A 19,468-nucleotide genomic window follows, 5' to 3' on the forward strand; every position below is an offset into this window, starting at 1 on the left:
GGAATCCTCATCCCGCACAATGTACTGGCAATAGCCACACAAAATAAACAAATATAGCAATATCTAGGTCTCTCTATCAGACCAGAGCAGTAACTCAAGTGAGGCAGTGGCCTATCTCTCTGCCATATTTTGGAACATTTAACTTGGAATTCTGCCTAAGAGCTCGTGTAAACAAACATAAAGCTAACCATATTCCTATAGCTTCAGAGGGGTAGCTGAGTTAGTCTGTACAGGATAAACTTAAACAACAAATGGTCTGGTAGCACTTTATAGATTAACAAAACATGTAGACCGGTCATCTGAAGAAGTGGGTTGTGCCCATGAAAGCTCATACCACCCATATTCCTATATTGTACCTCTGTAGGTGAGAGGGAGAAGAGCAGGGGCTGAAAACTGATGTGATTATTTCTGTCGCTTTCCCAGTCACCACAAGGGGGAAGTAAGCTGGAAGGAGCCTTGATTGGTGAGGCTGTGCTGAAGTAAAAGCTATGTTAGTGTCTTGGCTGGGAGAGCGAGCTGCCTAGCCATGCTCCTAGGGCTACATCTAGACTGGCATGATTTTCCGCACATGCTTTTAACAGAAAAGTTTTTCTGTTAAAAGCATTTGTGGAAAAGAGCGTCTAGATTGGCACGGACGCTATGCCGCAAAAGCACTTTTTGTGGAAAAGCGTCCGTGCCAATCTAGACGCGGTTTTGTGCAAGAAAGCCCCGATTGCAAAAATGGCGATCGAGGCTTTTTTGTACAAAACAATACCGCGTTGTCCTCACTGGCCTTCTTGCGCAAAAGCATTTGCGCAAGAGGGCTTTTGCCCGAACGGGAGCAGCACAGCATTTCCACAAGAAGCACTGATTTCAGACAGTAGGAAATCAGTGTTCTTGCAGAAATTCAAGCGGCCAGTATCGACAGCTGGTAAGTTTTTCCGCAAAAGCAATTGCTTTTGCGGAAAAACTTGCCAGTCTAGACGCAGCCCTAGGAGTCTTGTTAAGTGTCTTACCTCCGAGAGTCACTGCCTCCTTGGCTGAGCAGGTTTGGGCCAGAGAGAGCTCTTTCTTTCATGAACGTGACTTGGCTGGCAGCCGCAACAGCCTTGGTGACTGACTTTTTTCTCTTCCCTAGGCAATCGGGGGAGGAGGGCATGTAGCAAGGCTGGGGAAGGATGTGATTGCTTTGGAATTGGGGACTAGCCGTTTAAGAAATCACCTCCCTTTGGTGCAGACAGCTCCCTTCCTCCTGTCAAGCCATTCCACTCCTCAACAATCAATGACAAAAATACACACAAGACTGAACTGTCATGACATCACAAGACCTTGCCACTTGAGTTTCTTGGGGACTCTAGCATGCACATATGAATGCTCCCAGCTACAGACACACAGAGCCCATGCTGAGTTGGTCACAGTCTCCTTTTATTGCCAGCTCAAGATGCCACACAGACACTACAAGCATGGAGCGAGGGTCAGAGATTCACATTTACACATCCTGCTATTGCAGGGTACAGCGACAGCAGAGTGCAGATAGAGAAAAGGGAGAAGACACAGACAAGGAAAAAAACTAAATCTCCACAGACAAGGCTGTGAAGCCCATCAGGAACTGTAAAAGAAATTACTCCCACTTGGCCAGTGTTTCTAGTACTATGCAGTGTGGTGAGAGATGGAGGAAGGAGCAAAGACAGTCTGAGGGGACAGGCTCAGCCTCAGTTGTTTCAGGGCCTTGGACTTGTCTTCAATGATAAGACTATAATAATGACCTTTAAAGTCAATGGCATATTCAATGTCCTATGACAGCAATCCTGAAGTGGATTTCTTTGCCTTCCCAAGAATGGAATCAAGTGCTGCCTTCTCAAGAAATAAAGACCATGAATAGGCTGAGTGAGCCTACCTCCAGGGGACTCAATGGGGAAAGTTTTGTGTCAGGAATAAAAACAAACAAAGTGCTCCCTTTTCACTCTCCCATCTGCTGGATGGAAATCCCCTAGTGGAATAGCTTATTCCTGGCCTCAGAGGTGGCTGAACTGGAATGATACTTGGATGAATTAATGCCACATTTGGTTTCATGGCTGGTTTTTTAGCTGCTTTTGATGCAACCATCACTGAAGGAAGCAGAAGAGCCAGCAGTCACGGGAATCCAGCTTCTTCTCTGAGGTGAGGAGTAGCCAGGCCCTTCACTTCAGCAGAAAATCCTGAGAGAGAGAGAGACACAGTCAGTAAAGGCAAGTTTCCTGCACTTCAAACTTATAGCTGCCATTGCTGCTGAAGGACCCATCTGTCCTCAATTTTTTTTGTCAACTCAGCCTGATCAACCCACCCCAGATAGCCAGCAGTCCCCTCTGCGATTGTCTCCTTAAATCCTGATTTGGATTTAACTTTCTCAGGGGGTGACAAGGCAGCACAGACTGTTAGACTTGGAACTGGAGACAGCCACAGAGAATTTGTGATAGACTGAGCCACAGATTAGCCATTGAGCCAAAAACACTGGATCAATCTTGCAAGGTACCTCCCAGGAGATACAGTTATGCACAAACTCCTAAATGCAGACTTGGGTCTTCCAAAACATCTCAAAATTTGCCAAATTCACTGAATGCTTTTGGTAAAAATAAAAGTTTTATTATTTATTTGTATTATTGCAATGCCTGGTGATCTTGGTCATGGCCTAATATCCTGTTGTACCATAAACTGCACAGAAACAGAACAAAGAGATGGTCCCTGTCCTAAAGATCTTATGGTCTTATTTAGGGAAGTTAGCTTATAGTTGTGCAAATGACTAACCAATGAGTCTGGGCATATGGTTAATCTAGATAACATGCGCACTTCCCTTCTTCCTGCCTGTTTCAGAGGCAGCAGAGGAGGTAGGAGCCAGTGCCTACGGGGAGCTGGCTTTTAAGCCTCCCCCCACTTTGTACTGCTGCCTCTGATAGAGGAGCATGGAGGGTGAGGGGACAAGCTTTTAAACTGGCTATCCATGCATGCTGGTTTCACAGAGCTTCCTTTCCCCCACACCCATTGGCTGCATTGCTGCCTCTGTATCAGAGGTGGCAGTATGGGGGTTAGAAGGGAGGGAGGCAGGATGCCAGCACAGCCTCTGACTACAGGGAGCTCGGGCCTCCTATGAACAGGGGCTAATGCTGCCTTGTGCTGCTGCTGCCCCGCAGGAGCCAGTGTGCACAGGGATGAGTGGGGCCAGGAGCACACTGCCTACTGGACCCGCCTCCAGGACCATTGAATAATCATGTTACTATTAAGATTAATGGTTTCTTTAGGCATTTTCAAAATGAAACATTCAGATGCTTTAGTTCTAAATAACATTGTGCAGAACTTTATTTCAACTTTGTTTTTAAAACTTGAAATCTATTTTAAAATCAAAATAGATGAAAGGGCTTGTTCAGCCCGAAACAGAGTTTTATTTGGATTTTTCAGAAGGGTCAAAATCAGTTATTTTCTCTACATGCATATTGTACTTCCTTCCCTATGCATGTTCTTCCCCCTTTCCACTCCCATGATTATTGCCAAGTCTGCAGTCCCTGTCAGGAGTGTATCCCAGTCTAACATCCAACTTGCCCATGGGGCACTGTGCTGCTTCACTGTCAGGCCTGGGAGAAGTTGTCACCTGGATTACTGACTCACCAAGATCTTAAAACCAAAGAGACTGCTCCTGCTGCATCTCAGAACCCTAGGAACCATGATGCTCACAGAACTCTCTCTCAGCCCTGCTACCACTCACCCCATTATAACTTTGCGTTGTAGCTCAGTTAAGTTATGCCTATTTGAAAAAGCTGTCACATTGCCACAAACATACATCCCACCAGTGGATAGACAGACAAAGCAGCAGACAGACAGACAGACAGACACAAAGCTAGCCGATGAGCAAGAGATGGTTCAGCAAAATAAGAAAACCCTGGGAATCAAGGGAGATGTCTGAGCAAAGTGGAAGACTTAACATGCACTTGGGGGCAAGAGAGTAGAGGGTGTGTATGCAGAGGTGGAGGCAGCACTAAGAAGGGGCCAGAGTACACTGAGGCAGGGAGAGGGGGCTGGGGAAGGTTATGATGTTGAGTGGGGTGCAAAGAAGGTGCCAGAGAACAGGCTCAGCTAGATGAAAGGGGCACACTGAGTTGGCCATGGAAAGGGTGGGGACCACTAAGACATTGTGTCACTGTGAACCTGCCCGGGGGGCAAATGCCCCTTTTCTTCCGTCACCGCTAAACTTGCCTCCCACCCGCCAGCAGGGGCATGGAGGCTTCTAGCGTGTCCGTTACCTGTGCATTACCCAGCATGCACTGCAACACCCCTCCAGCGATGACATCACACACAGCACAAAATGGAGGCCTGTAGAACAAGGAAATGGCAATTCTTTAAACGTCCCTGCAGCATCTTCCCTTGCACCCTGGACTCCTGAGCGTACAAAAGCCTCCTGCACCAAGCCCCTCTCCTCCCTGCCCTTTTGTCCTCTGGGCACTAGTGAGGATGGAAACATGGAGGCCTGGCACATACCGGGCTGTATCGCTGAGTATCTGCTTTGTTGCTTTTCCCTTTCTCCATGGAGCCTGCAGCATTGGTGGATGGGAGCAGTCTGGTTACTAGAAGAGAGCCAAGCACACAAGAAAAAGAGTTCTTTCGGGAATGGGAAAACCAGTTCTGCCTGTTTCTTGCCTGTCACCTCAATCTGTGAGCCATAATATGCCTCAACCCCTGACTCATCACACCCCCACATCTATCTGAACCCTACAGACACTTGCATTGTCTGCTAAGCTCACCCTAGGGATGTTAAATATCAGTTCATTGAATAGTCAATTAACCACACGAGTTCTAATCGGTTACTCAACTATTCTACAGCCCCCGGGCAGCACGTGCACTCAGGCCCCACTTCCAAGGAGCCCCCTGCCACTGCCAAGCAGGAGCTGGTTCGTGAGGGGAGCCAGTTTAAAACCCAGCTCCCCTTGCAGACCAGCTGCTTGTCACCCTGTGCTGCTGCATTTGATACTGAGGCAACAGCATGGAGTGGCTGCAGCCCCTGCCTGGGGGAGGGGGTCCGAGTTCCCAGACCTGGTGCGAACTGAACTGGACTGCCTGCCCATCTGGCTCCTAATACACTTTAAATGCAAAGCCACATTAGGGGTAGGTCCCAGAAGTGGCACAAGCCGGGATGCTGGCCAGCCTGCTAAAAAATTTACTGGCAAGGGGTGGGTGGAGGGGAAATGCATCTAGTCTATAGCATTTAACCTATAAGCTTTTGCTTACTGATTAATTGGTTAACCAATTATACTATTACATCACTAGCTTGCCCACATGTGGCAAAGCTGCTCTCCAACTAGTTCTTAATTTGTGCCAGGACTTACCAGTTAATATCCCTGGCACTTCTGGGCTTGGCAGTTCATAGCCCCAGCACTTCTGAGCTTGATGTGTCAATTATTAAAATAAAAAACATTGCTTGAGCCATGGCACTCATTACAAATTAAGCAGTGTCTCCAACCACTCCAAATGTGCATACTTCTGTCCCCCATTTCAACCCTACCATCCCTGTGTCTCTATCTACTATTACAGACCAAAAAATGTGTTAAAAGAAATGTGTTGACATTGTAAAATCAAGCACGCAAAAGTGAGGCAATACCAGAATTAAAGCTGCCTATCGAGAGTCATTATGAATATGCATAATTATTTAATTGATTTTTTCCCACAAGACATGTCAGGGTGGCAGCAAGACTCACAAGCGCAAGGACTGCTATGATATGGTGATCACCATTTGAGCTTGCAGGTGACACACATGGGCTGTTGTTCGGTACATAGGATGGACATTGCTCAGTTAATGTTTTGTTTTCTTCATGTTGTTCAGTATGTTGCTCAAAGGCTTATTTTTTGCACATTATTCAAACTCCAGTAGCAGTCATGCCAGTGCCAAAAGTAAAGGTAAAACAACCTCCCTACTCTTACTCGAGATTCCTCTCTTTATACACCACAGGATCAAATTAGTTCTTTTTGGCCACAGTGTCACACAGGGAGCTCATGTTCAGCTGATTATCTACTTCAAACCAAATCATTGAGCCCTGATACACTTAGGCTACGTCTAGACTGGCATGATTTTCCAGAAATGCTTTTAACGGAAAAGTTTTCCATTAAAAGCATTTTTGGAAAAGAGCGTCTAGATTGGCACGGACGCTTTTCCACAAAAGTGCTCTTGTGGAAAAACGTTCGTGGACAATCTAGATGCGCTTTTGCACAAAAAAGCCCCGATCGCCATTTTCGCGATCGGGGCTTTTTTGCGGAAAACAAATCTCAGCTGTCTACACTGGCCCTTTTGCGCAAAAGTTTTGCGCAAAAGGGACTTTTGCCCGAACGGAAGCAGCATAGAATTTCTGCAAAAAGCACTGATTTCTTACAGTAGGAAGTCAGTGCTTTTGCGGAAATTCAAGCGGCCAGTGTAGACAGCTGGCAAGTTTTTCTGGAAAAGCGGCTGATTTTCCGGAAAAAGTGGCTAGTCTAGACACAGCCTTAGGGTTTGTCTAGACAGCACCCTTGTGTCGGAATAAGCTATGCAAATTGCACTACGCAAACTGCATAGCTTATTCCGAATCTAAATCAAAAGAAATTATTTTGAAATTTAGTTTCAAAATAAGGCAATATTCTGACAAATCCCTTACCGTTCGTGGAACAAGGGTTATAGGGACACTGGAATAGTGCACCTGCTATTTTGGGAAATAGCTGATGCTTTTAAAGACACAGCATTATTATTTCAGGATACAGGCAGTCCCCGGGTTACGTACAAGATACGGACTGTAGGTTTGTTCTTAAGTTGAATCTGTATGTAAGTCGGAACTGGCGTCCAGATTCAGCCGCTGCTGAAACTGATCAGTTTCAACAGCGGCTGAATCTGGACGCCAGTTCTGACTTACATACAGATTCAACTTAAGAACCCCAGGCATCCCCAAGTCAGCTGCTGCTGAAACTGATCAGCGGCTGATTCCAGGAAGCCCGGGGCAGGGGCTTCCTGTAGTCAGCCACTGGTCAGTTTCAGCAGCGGCTGACTTGGGGACGCCTGGGGCAGAGCAGCTGGGGTGCTGCCCGGTTGGTCCAGTAGTGCCCAGAGCGGCGCTATGGGACCAACTGGCAGCGCCCCAGCTGCTGTACCACAGGTGTCCGGAGCAAAGCCGCGGAGCACGGGGGCAGCGGGACAGCCCAGACGCGCCGTGGCTGTCCTGCTGCCCTCGGGCTCCGTGGCTTTGCTCTGCTTTACCCCCGCCCCCGTCCCCCTGGTCTGCAGACCAGGGGGACGGGGAGCAAAGCGGCGGAACACGCGGGCAGCGGACAGCCCAGATGCGTCTGAGCTGTCCGCTGCCCGCGTGCTTCGCAGCTTTGCTCTGCTTTGCCCCCCCGTTCCCCTGGTCTGCAGACCGGGGGGGGGGGGGGGGGGGCAAAGCAGAGCCAAGCCGCGGAGCGCCCGGCCAGCTGACAGCCCAGACGCATCTGGGCTGTCAGCTGATCGCGCGCTCCGCGGCTTGGCTCTGCTTTGCCCCCCCCCCCCGTCCCCCTGGTCTGCAGGGCCCCTGGCCCTGTCCGCTGCCCACGTGTTCCGCCGCTTTGCTTCCTCTCCCTGGTCTGCTGGAGACCAGGGAGAGGAACGGCCCTGTTCGTAACTGCGGCATAAGTCGGATCCGCGTAACTCGGGGACTGCCTGTACTTCCAGTATCCCAAAAGAGCAATGCAGTCTAGACGTACCCTAAGACTTTAGTCCAAAATATCCACCCCCACCAAATTCAAATTAGTAAGTGGTGCATCCACACTACCAAGCTTGTTGTTTTAAAATAACAGGCTATGGAATTTGAACTCTGTACTCCTGGTTTTCATCAGGAATAACACTAATTCCGAACTTGTAAGTTCAAAGTAATATTAATGTGGATGCTCTGGTGCCACTAATTCAAACTAATAGGCCTGGAAGAGGCCTCCCACAGCTCCCTAGAGTGCTTCCTGGGACTCTGAGTCCAAGGTACATTAACAGAGCCTGCCTCAGACTAATTTTGTTGCTTCTCTGTAGTGAGGACACGCAAGTTTGAATTTGTTAAAATTTGGAGTTCTTAAGTCAAATGTAGTAATTTCAAAATAAATGTCCTTGTGTACACATGGCCTTATACAGTCAGGCTGTGTCTAGACTACATGCCTCTGTCGGCAGAGACATGTAGTTTAGACATATAGGCAAAGTCAAATGAAGCCGTGATTTAAGTGATCGCAGCTTCATTTAAATTTACATGGCTGCTGCGCTGAGCCGACAAACAGCTGATCAGCTGTTTGTTCGCTCAGCGCGCTAGTCTGGATGCTCCCCTGCCGACATCAAAGCCCTTTGTCGACAGCCCCGTTATTCCTCGTGGAATGAGGTTTACCGGAGCTGCCGACAAAGGGCTTTGATGTTGTCAGGGGAGTGTCCAGACTAGCGCGCTGAGCTGACAAACAGCTGATCAGCTGTTTGTCGGCTCAGCGCGGCAGCCATGTAAATTTAAATGAAGCCGCAATCATTTAAATCGCAGCTTCATTTGACTTTGCCAAAACAACAAATCTACATGGCTCCATCGACGGAGCCATGTAGTTTAGACGTACCCTCACTGCCTCCCAGAATAGAGCCCCCCAGCATATAAGTATGGCCTATATTCTTTGTCCTAGATGAATGAATTTACATTCAGACATATTAAAATGCACACTCTTTGCTTGCACCCTACTTATTAAGCCATCCAGATCAATGACCTGTTCCCTTTGTTATTTGTCATTCCCCCCAGTTTTGTGTTCTCTGCAAACTTTTATCAATGTTTTTATGTTTTCTGCCAGACCACTAATAAAAAATGTTAAATAGCACAGGTCCAAGGATTGATCCTTGTGGGACTTCACTAGAAACACACCTGTTCAATGATGATTCCCCATTTAAAATTACATTTGGAGACTTATCAGTTAGCCAGCTTTTATTCCATTTAAGATGTTCAAGATGAATTTTATATTTTTCTAATTTTTTACATTAAAATGTCATGTGGTAACAAGTCACATGCTATGCAAAATTATGATACATCAACACTATTGAATTTATCAACCAAATTTGTAATCACTTCAAAGAAAGATATCAAGTTAGTTTGACAGGATCTGTTTTTCATAAACTCATGTTGATTTACATTAATTATATCACCCTCCTTTAATTATTAAGATCCATGCCATTATCTTGCCTAAGCTCAGTGTCAGAATAAAAGTCCTAAACTCAAGTTACCCCACGTAGAAGCTATTTTATGTTTAACTAGAAGCCATTTTGTATATCAGAAACCATTTCAGCTTTTCTCTCAAGCACGTAGACCAGAGTGAACTTTCTGTCTCTCCGTGAGAAGAGGCCTACAGGATGGGCTATTGGTATGTGTTAATTGGGCTGGTTGGGACAGGAGATGTATTCCCTCGTACCTGTCCGCCATCTTGTTGATAAGGCTTTGTTTTTCCAAATTTAATTGAGGATTTCTGTAATTGGCTGCCCTGACGTCAGACTGTTTGGCTAAGGGTATAAAGATACTAGGATTGATTGTATTAGCAGCTTTACTGGGCCCGGCTTTGCTGGGACCACGTTTGGCTCACTTTGCTTTACTGATCAATAAAGCAAATCAGTTGTTAGCCGCCTAAACAGAGAAGAGCGTGTTTTGCTTCGACACCCATCTACCCTTTTTAAATAATGGCACAATGTTAGTTTCCTTTCAGTCTTCTGGAACTTCCCCAGTGTTACACAACACAGTCACTACTGTGAACAGCCTCTTTGGAACCTTCTTTTAGGTAGCTGAATGTTGCTATCAAATCCTACTTAATTCTTCTTTTCTGCTGATTAAATAAGACCTGTTACCTCAGCCTTTCCTCATAAGTTATGTGCCCTTCCACCTAATCATTTCCGTTGCCCTCCATTGCACTCTCTCCAATTTGTCCAGATCCTTTCGGAAGCAGAGGGCCCAAAACTGGACACAATTCTCCTCACCAGTGCCAAATCAAGGGGAATAATCTCTTCCTTCTATCTACTGGCAATTCTCCAACAACAAGGACACAACTCATATCCAGCTTCTCATCAACAGTAATCCCCAGGTCCTTTTCTGCAGAACTGTTGCTTAGCCAGTTGGTCCCAGTAGCTTAATCAGTAGCTGTGCTGAGGATTCTTCTGGACAAAGCGTAGGACTCGGCACTTGTCCTTGCTGAACATCAGATTTCTTTTAACACAATCTTCTAATTTGTCTAGGTTACTCTGGACTATATCCCTACACTCTAGCCTACCTGCCTCTCCTCTCTCCCAGCTTAGTGTCATCCACAAAACTGCTGTGGGTACAAACCAACCCTTCATCCAGGTCATTAATAAAGATGCTAAAGAAAACTGGACCCAAAACTGACCCTTGGGGCAGACTGCTTGACACCAGCTGCCAACCAGACATTGAGTTATTGAGCCTGAAGATCTAGACAGTTTCTGTCCACCTCAAAGTCCATTTATCCAATCCATACTTCCTTAACTTGCTGGCAAGAATACTATGGGAGACTATTTGAAAAGCTTTGCTAAAGTCAAGGTATATCACACCCAATGACTTCCCCATATCCACAGAGCCAGGCTGACTGATCTGTAGTTCCCCACATCCTCCTCTTTCCCTTTTTTAAAGATGGGCACTATATTTGCCTTTTTCCAATCATCTGGGACCTTCCCTATCACCACGAGTTTTCAAAGATAATGGCCAATGGCTCTGTAATCACATCAGCCAACTCCCTCAGCACTCTCAAATGCATTAGATCGGGCCCCATGGATTTGTGGATTTTCTAAATAGTTCTTAACCTGTTCTTTCTCCACTGAGGGCAGCCCACCTCCTTCCCATATTGTGTTGCCTAGTGCAACAGTCTGGGAGCTGACCTTGTCTGTAAAGACTGAGGCAAAAATTTCATTGAGTACTTCAGCTTTTTCCACAACATGTTGCCTTCTCCATTCAGTAGGAGTCCCACACTCTCCCTGACGACCTTCTTGTTGCTAACATGCCTATAGAAACCTTTTCTGTTACTCTTCACACCCTTTGCTACAATCCAGCTCTTGTCCCCCCTGCCTTCAAATAAAATGAATTCCTATTCCATGCAGTCTGGGTGTTCCTTGGGGAGGGGCATGTCCCTGACCGAACAGGAGAAAGAGGCTCCCTAATTTCAATTCCAATTCCAATGCCAAGCCCCACCCCACTCAGGAGCAGCTGGAAGTATCAACTCTAGGGGAAGCCTTGTGAGCCCCTGCAGTTTAGGGTTGGAATGTGCTAATTACTCCATGGAGGTGGCATAAGTGCAGTCCTGTGAGGTGTAGAAGGTGAGAGGGGGCAGAGCTCAGTCACTCTGGGGATGGTACATGCACTGGCTGGGCAGTGCTGAGAGGGGATGCACTATGCTCAGAGACAATGGAATCATCAGAGATTTTAGCTGTTACACTCTGGCAAATCTATGCTGAGCATTTGTGAACTGTGATTTTTCAGAGGCTTTTAATCTGACCATATATGGTTGGATTCTCACAGGGACAGCAAAAGTCATATCCCTGACACTCTCCTGCCAAATTTTACTCTCTTCTTCAAACAGTGGGGACACTAGAGGCCTTCTGAGGAAAAAAGCCTTTTTCTTTTAACATGGTTAAAATCCAAAATCTCATTGTTGAAACAGCTGAACCAAATCTACTGCAATCTATACCAGCCCCACCCCACCCCCAAAAATCAGCCTGAGGCAGTCTCCAGCATTGGAAATTTCATCCCAAACAGTTAAGGTTTGGCAAAGTTAAAAGCAAATGAAAACAGGGTCTTATAATGGGAACTGTCGGGCAACCTTAATAACATAAAGGTCAGCCTGCTCTGTCTATAATCTCTCTCTGTATACATACATATATATATATATATACACCTATCATATCAACACAATTTACCTAATGTTCCCACATCTCCCCCTCCCATATAGATCAGTGCAGTCACTACACAGATCCTAAGTGCCCCCATCCTAACCTCTCTCCCTGTCCCTCTTCTCTACCCTTCCTGACTAGTTTGTGTTCGTGTCCAACACTTTGCTACTTCACTTTACATCCCCACACTCCTCCCAGTCTTGATATTGAGGACAAGTGCCTCTGCTGTCACACTGGTTCATGTCTCTTTACCTCTCTGCTGCCTCATATGTTCCAGAGAAGGAGATAGGATCACAACTTACCTGGTGAGCTAGTACTACTGGGTGTGCCCAAACTGTCATCCAGCCACACACTCTGAACCAGGGAATCCCGCTTCTGAGGACCCTCAAGAGAGCACATCTGCTCCTGGAGAGGGGAAAGAAGCGATATTTTAGGGGAAGGCACTTTGTAAACATAGACAGACACCAATGGACCCAGAAGAAAGAAAGGGAAAGGGAAGAAGACATAGGGAGATACAACTGGATGGGGGGGACCCAAAATGTGGGGGGAAGGGACTCTCTTACAGAACTTTTGTGTTGATTTTAATGGAATAAAGGATCCCCAAAAAGTCACTGTTAGTGTGTTACTGTCCAACAGTTTGGGGTTTGGTATACTACAGCAAAACATAAACATACAAATCTTTTAATCTTTTATTAAAGAAAAGAAGGAAAAATAGTCAAAGTAAGGTATTTCTTACTTTTTCATTGTAATATTATCTCTTGTTCCCTTTCCTTTTTCCTGGAGAGAATTTTTTAGAAGGAAACCCCCCCATCTGGCAGTCTTAGATGGTATTAAAGAGGATAATAATTCTCCTTTCTGAGGAAAAGAGAAGTTAGCTGAGAGGAGCCGGAGCTGCCTCTGAAATCTGAGGGTATGTCTACACTACCCTCCTAGTTCGAACTAGGAGGGTAATGTATGCATACCGCACTTGCTAATGAAGCCCGGGATTTGAATTTCCCGGGCTTCATTAGCATAAGCGGGGAGCCGCCATTTTTAAATCCCCGCTGCTTCGAACCCCGTGTAGCGCGGCTACACGGGGCTCGAACTAGGTAGTTCGGACTAGGGTGCCTATTCCGAACTACCGGTACACCTCGTTTCACGAGGAGTAACGGTAGTTCGGAATAGGACCCTAGTCCGAACTACCTAGTTCGAGCCCCGTGTAGCCGCGCTACACGGGGTTCGAAGCAGCGGGGATTTAAAAATGGCGGCTCCCCGCTTATGCAAATGAAGCCCGGGAAATTCAAATCCCGGGCTTCATTAGCAAGTGCGGTATGCATACATTACCCCGCTAGTTCGAACTAGCGGGGTAGTGTAGACATACCCTGATAGAGTTTTCCAAGAAACAAAACAATATTGAAGGGAACAGAAAAGATAAGAAAATGCAGCTTCTGTTTCTGGTGCTGACTTGCAGTGTTGCTGCTGGAGAAACATATGGTCTGATAACCCAATCTGAGGCCTGGCAAACTTGTACCAGTACTGGTCCATTTAAGCCATTGCATTTCCTGGTGGCAAGCTTACAGTAGTGATGCAAAATAAGTTAACGACAATACATTAGTATTTAACTGAATTTAAAATGTTTTTAAATTTTAGAAGGTAGAAGAGAGAGGGAAAGAAAGAAAGAAATAAGGTAGGTAAGGAAAAGGGTGCTACTGGGCAGGGGAGAGGCAGTTGACATTTAGTTGGAGTTGATGGGGATGGCAGGGTCATCTGGGCCCCTCTCTCTTGGTAGAGTCTCATCAGGACATCTCTTAGGATCAAGATGACAAAGGCCCAGCAGTGTCACGGTGATTCCCAGGGCCCCATGAGACAGTGGTCATGGCAGCCATGATAGTGAAGCTTGCGTCTTCCTGTTGTCCTATATTTCATTCAGCCACCATCTGCTAACTTTCCCAAAAACGCTTCTGGAGGATCTCAAGAGGGATTCATAGGTGAAATCGCTCATTCCCTCATTAAATGTTCTATAAACACATTAGAAGCAAAAGGAAGACAGAGGATAGGGTAGACCCATCAGTCGGGGGCCAGGGGAGACACTAATGGAAAATGTATAATGAGTAGATATGCTAAATGACTTTTTTGTTTCGGTTTTCTCCAAAAGGGTTAGTAGTGATCAGATAACTAACACAGTAAACACGAGTGAAAATTAGGTAGAATCTGAAGCTAGCCTCTGAGTCCCTAACTGCTGTTTGCCAGAAGCTGGGAGTGGGTAACAGGAGATGGATCACTCAGTGACTGCCTGTTTTGTTCATTCTCTCTGAATTCCATGTGGCATTGGCGAGGGTTAGAAGACTTGGCTAAATGGATCATTGTTCTGACTCTGTATGGCTGTTTTTATGTTCTTATGTAAAATAGGGAAAGAACAAGTTGAAAACATCTAAATTGTCTTAAGTAATTTTTAAGTCAACAGGGCCAGATGCAAATACCTCCTAGAATATTCAAGGAGCTAACTGAGGAGATCTCTGAGCCATTAGCAATTATCTTTGAAAACTGATGGAAGACTAGAGAGATTCAGAGGACTGGAAGAAGGCAAATGCAATGCTTATCTATAAAAAGAGGAATAAGGCCAATCAGGGAATTATTAACCAGTCATTTTAGCTTCAGTACTAGGAAAGACAATGGAGCAAATAATCAACCGATCAATTTGCAAACACCTAGAAAATAAGAAGGTAGTAGTAATAGTCAACATGGATTTGTCAAGAATAAGTCATTTAGACCAACTGAATAACTTTATTTGACAGATTAACAAGCCTTGTAAATGGGAGGATGTAGTTGATCTGGTATTTCTTGACTTTAGTGAGGCTTTTTATATGGTCTCACGCGACCTTCTCATAAGCAAACTAGGGAAATACAACCTAGATGGAGCTACTGTAAAGGTGAGTGTATAACTGGTTGGAAACTTATTTCCAGAAAGTAGTTATCAGTGGTTCACAATCAAGAGGCAATGGCATATTGAGTGGGATCCTGCAGGAATCAGTCCTGGATCCAGTTCAGTTCAATATCTTCATCAACAGTTTAGACAATGGCACAGAGAGTACACTTATGAGTTTGCAGACTGTTCAAAGCTGGGAGGAGCTGCAAGTACTTTGGAGAATAGGATTCAAATTCAAAATGATCTGGACAAACTGGAGAAATGGTCTGAGGTAAAGAGGATGAAATTCAACAAGGACAAATGCAAAATACTCCACTTAAGAAGAAATGTTCTATACGTACAAAATGGAAATTGACTGCCACGAAAGGAATGCTGTAAGGATCTGGGGTTCATAGTGGGTCACAAGGTAAATATGAGTGTAACAGTGTTTTGGGGAGGGGAGGGATAGCTCAGTGGTTTGAGCATTGGACTGCTAAACCCAGGGTTGTGAGTTTAATCCCTGAGGGGGCCATTTAGAGATCAGGGGTAAATCTGGCAGGGATAGTACTTGGTCCTGCTGTAAGAGCAGGGGACTGGACTTGATAACCTCTCAAGGTCCCTTCCAGCTCTATGAGATAGATATATCTTCATATATAAAAAGAGCAAACATTGTTCTGGGGTGCACTGTAAGCAAGACACACTAAATAATTCTTCCCTTCTATTCTACACTGTTAAGGCCTCCGCTAGAGTATTATGTTCAGTTCTGGTGCCACATGTCAGGAAAGATATAGACAAACTGGAGAAGGTCCAGAGCAGACCAAAAAAATGATTAAAGATTTAGAAAATATGACCTACGAGGCAAAACTGGGAAAAAATTGGGGTTTTTTTAAGCCAGAAGAAGGCTGAGGAGAGAGAACATTTTCAAGTACATAAAAGTTTGTTACAAGGAGAAGGGTGAAAAAAATGTTCTTAATCTCTGAGGATAGAACAAGAAGCAATTGGTTTAAATTGTAGTAGCTTAAATGTCAGTTTAAGATGGACAAGAAAAACTTCTGTTCAGGTGGTTAAGCACAGAAATAAATTGTCTGGGGAAGTTGTGGAAACTCCATCGCTAGTGTTCTTTCAGAATATATTAGGCAAACATCTGTCAGGAATATTGTAGTTATTACTCAGTCCTGGGACTGAGCACAGGGAACTGGACAAGATGACTACTGAGATCCCTTCCAGTCCTACACTTCTATCCTGGCCTAATTTCTGATACACCAATTTGGTTCATTGATTTCCAGTCCCACACTTGGTTTTCCAGGCATGAACTTAACATAATCCTTGAATTATCTTACTAGGTTTTTTCGGTCAGACTAATTCAGTCTCTTTATCTTCCTTATCCACTTTTTCCTATAAGCATTCGTGTTATGGTTTATTGTAATTAGGGCTGTCAATTGTCCTGCGTTAACACCTGCGATTAACGCAGGACAGGATTAATGCATTAATTGTTTTAATGCATTAGTTGCAGGCAGTAATGCTGCGCTACCCCTTTGAAGTGTCACTCTGGGACACAGATGGGGTTTGGAGCAAGCAAGACAATGGAGGACCCAGAATGTAAGGGGAAGGGAATCTCTATTATTTTAGGGCTCATAAATTCTACACTCACCGTCTCATTTTCCTCTTCTTCAGACGTTTCATTTTCCCTCACTCCACTACAGCAGCTGCTCACATTGGACGAGGAGCGTGAGAGTGGCTGCATCACACAATATCCTGAAGTTTGATTGGAGAGGGTTCTGAAATCCAAGCCCAAAGTTATCACTATCATTGTGACCCACAGATCTCATTTTGCATCATCCATTCACAATCCTTCCTGTGCTTTGCAGATATTAACAAAGCCTTTTAAGACCCTGTGAGGCTGTAATCATCAATAATGGTGGGAAGATCATTCCGAGAGGGGAAGTCATTCATCCATGATCAGTGTCAGTACTAGAAATAGAACCTGGGAGAACTGGCTCCTGTAACCCTCACTCTAATGAGGCCAGATATTTTTGCATTCAAGGTACCTTTGTGAGGAGACAAAAAGCAAGACACCCGCCCTGCTGAAGCCTTTCCCACAGACACCAGAGTTTCTCCTGAACAGAAAAAACACTTTCAACTCACTTGCTCTTCCTATTTGGGAACTCTGGGGAGCTGGGACTAGAGGAGCCATCAGACTTCAGATCAAAAAAAGGTCCTGGACTTTCCAGGACCTTCTGGACTCTGTCAGCAACATCCCTACTGGGTGAAAGAAAAATCAGCTACATGAGACATGAGTTACTTCTGTGTTACCTAATACTTCCTACAAGGGGACATACAGAGAGGGACTTTTTTGGGACACCGGGGTATAGGGTACAGGCTGGGGGCAGTTCAGAACAGGGCAATCTTCTTAAATGGCCTACAAAGGCAGAACACATCAGGACTTGGCCTTTTTATGCTTCATTATAAAAATAAAAACCCTTTCAGGCCTTGAATTTTTAAAATTTCTTCTCAACGTACTCCTCCCATCCACACCCCACTAGAAATTCAAGCTTTATCTAACTTGGAAGACTCTACAGTTGATTTTTTATAGAACTGTGTATTCAATTATATTTATTGTGTTGAACATACCAAGGAGGTGACACCTGACTACCTGAGAGCAGCAGTGTTTTTTCTTTCAGACTGTTTCTAACTTGTATTTTTGCTGACACCTTTTAACTAATACACTTGTGAGGAAATCTCCCTGAGTGCATTAGTCTGTGATGCTGTCCCTTCAATTGGGAGCTGAGAAAACTCTCAGTCTTCATCTCAAGTCATCCGAAGAGTCAACCAGCACATGCAGGGAAGAGCACACTTAGCTTTCCTAATACATCTAAGGTGAAAACAAGCACAAGAAAATTTAAAGAAACTCAACACCTTTTTTCTGTATTATAAAGAAGCAAATAAGGGCACAGGGCCATTTTCTACCTTTGCAAGAAACCTTTAAACATCCTTGAAGAGGCTAGAGAGGTGAATAAAATATAAAAGTTTGGGCTGAGGAATGTATTTATACAAGATACAAAATGGTTGTTTAAGGTATGCCTCACAACATGCAATTTTAAAAATTTTTTAGATACATTATTAATGGAAATTTGCCTCTATTTAATTTATTGTTCTAAAATACATAATTTTAAATAAAAACAAGTCAGTGTCTCTCTTAAGAAAGAGCAAAAAAAAAAAAAAGAGACATAGGGAGAAGACTTCACAGGCACAGATTTTACCCATGGTGATGGTCACGGCTGTCTGCATGCTGGGAGAGGGTGATTCTCTTCTCCTCTACACTGAGCCCTTTGACAGATTCCTGGATTTTGTGAACAATTGGGAAGGTTTCATGGGGAGTATAAAGGAGTTCAAAGGACCGGGCTTTGGATCTGGCACACACGAAACCCCTGATGCACTGCGCCCTTTAAGGGCATGTTAAGAGCCTAACAAAATAACCTCTATGGCTCAGCATGCAATTTTCAAATGCTCAGAACTCAGCTACATCAAGTCCTAAAAGAAGGCAGTGCTCTGCTTCAGTGAAGGCTATTTCTGTGATTGCTTGCAACTCTCAAACCTCAGCCATTTTAGAAAAGTCACAATTATTTATTTTACAAGTAACAAGATGTAGTTTCTATTTTACAAACAATAGACAGATGTATTTTTTCACACAGCAGAACTGTTTTCATCACTGGAAGTGGGAGGTGAGGGGGAGAAGAGGGACAGGAATCCTGGATCATCTGGTCTGTTTGATGAAGGTCCTTACTCTACACTCCCATCCCCCTTTCCCTGGTTCTGCATCCCTTTTTGTTTCCCTTATCTGCCTCTTCCCTACTTTTTTTCACTTCCTACCTCCAACTCTGTTCCCTGGATCCCTGGCTCCTTCCTTCTCTTCTCTCTTCCCCTAACTCCAGCACCCTTCATCCCACCCTACTCATTCCCTCACCTCTTACCTCTTCTCTTCCTGGATGTTTTCAATGCCAATGGCACTACTGCGACGTCCATGGAAGCGGCTGCCTCGGGTACGTGATGGGCTTCTCCCAGGCAGGGCAAAGGACTAGAGAAAAGGAGAGCAAGGAGGTGAAAGGAAGGAAGGAGGGGAGTGTGAAAGATAAAGCAGTGGAGAACTGGAGGAGAGGAAGAGGAAGTGTGCAGCCTGGGTCCCAGACTCTCTCTTTGCTTCATCTCTGATGTTTAAGAGTGCTGTCCAGATCCCCCAAGGGACCAGAATGTGAGGGAAGAATTCCTACAACCTGCCAGTGAGAAAGAGAGGGAAGGAAGTGGAGGTTCAACACAGATGCTAAGAGAAACAGAGAAAAAGAAAGACAGGCAGATGGAGACAGCGAGAGAAGCAGAGAGAGAGAGAGAGACAGACAGACAGACGCTCAGGCAGAGTTACTTCATAAAGAGAGATGCAGAAAGACTTAGAAAGAGAAGGAAAAACTCAGATTCAAAGGACAGACAGAGACACACAGATCCAGTGAGAGAGAGGAAGAGGGCCCAGCAGGCATAAAGGTTCTGTAAAGCTACATCTAGTTTTGGCATTACACGAGTCCTGCTAGAGGCTCGCGTGCAGCCCTTAGGCAGCCAATTCCGAGTTAGCTAAGGGAAGCATATTTTCAGAACCAGAAAATAGAACACTTTTGTGGAAACATTTTCTAGGGCCATGAAATACTCAT

The 19,468-nt window shown here is 45.0% G+C and overlaps 1 protein-coding gene across 6 annotated transcripts in view; it reads right to left on the reverse strand.

Annotated features, from left to right (window-relative positions):
• Positions 1–1,383: 1,383 nt before the first annotated feature.
• LOC102455908 (rap1 GTPase-activating protein 1) overlaps positions 1,384–19,468 on the reverse strand; it is a 78,484-nt gene continuing 60,399 nt past the window's right edge. For 5 of the 6 annotated variants that reach the window (XM_075903319.1, XM_075903337.1, XM_075903311.1 and 2 more), the window contains 7 exons: positions 18,743–18,846; positions 16,917–17,033; positions 16,423–16,549; positions 12,190–12,292; positions 4,486–4,571; positions 4,251–4,320; positions 1,384–2,177 (listed from right to left, as the gene is read on the reverse strand). In XM_075903319.1, the coding sequence (XP_075759434.1) occupies positions 4,297–4,320; positions 4,486–4,571; positions 12,190–12,292; positions 16,423–16,549; positions 16,917–17,033; positions 18,743–18,846 (561 nt within the window). In that variant the 3' untranslated portion in view covers positions 1,384–2,177; positions 4,251–4,296. The remainder of the gene's footprint in view (positions 2,178–4,250; positions 4,321–4,485; positions 4,572–12,189; positions 12,293–16,422; positions 16,550–16,916; positions 17,034–18,742; positions 18,847–19,468) is intronic. The other variant, XM_075903341.1, reaches the window with a different exon arrangement.

The sequence above is a fragment of the Pelodiscus sinensis genome, chromosome 1 (genome assembly GCF_049634645.1).
Source record: "Pelodiscus sinensis isolate JC-2024 chromosome 1, ASM4963464v1, whole genome shotgun sequence".
Lineage (NCBI taxonomy): Eukaryota > Metazoa > Chordata > Testudines > Trionychidae > Pelodiscus > Pelodiscus sinensis.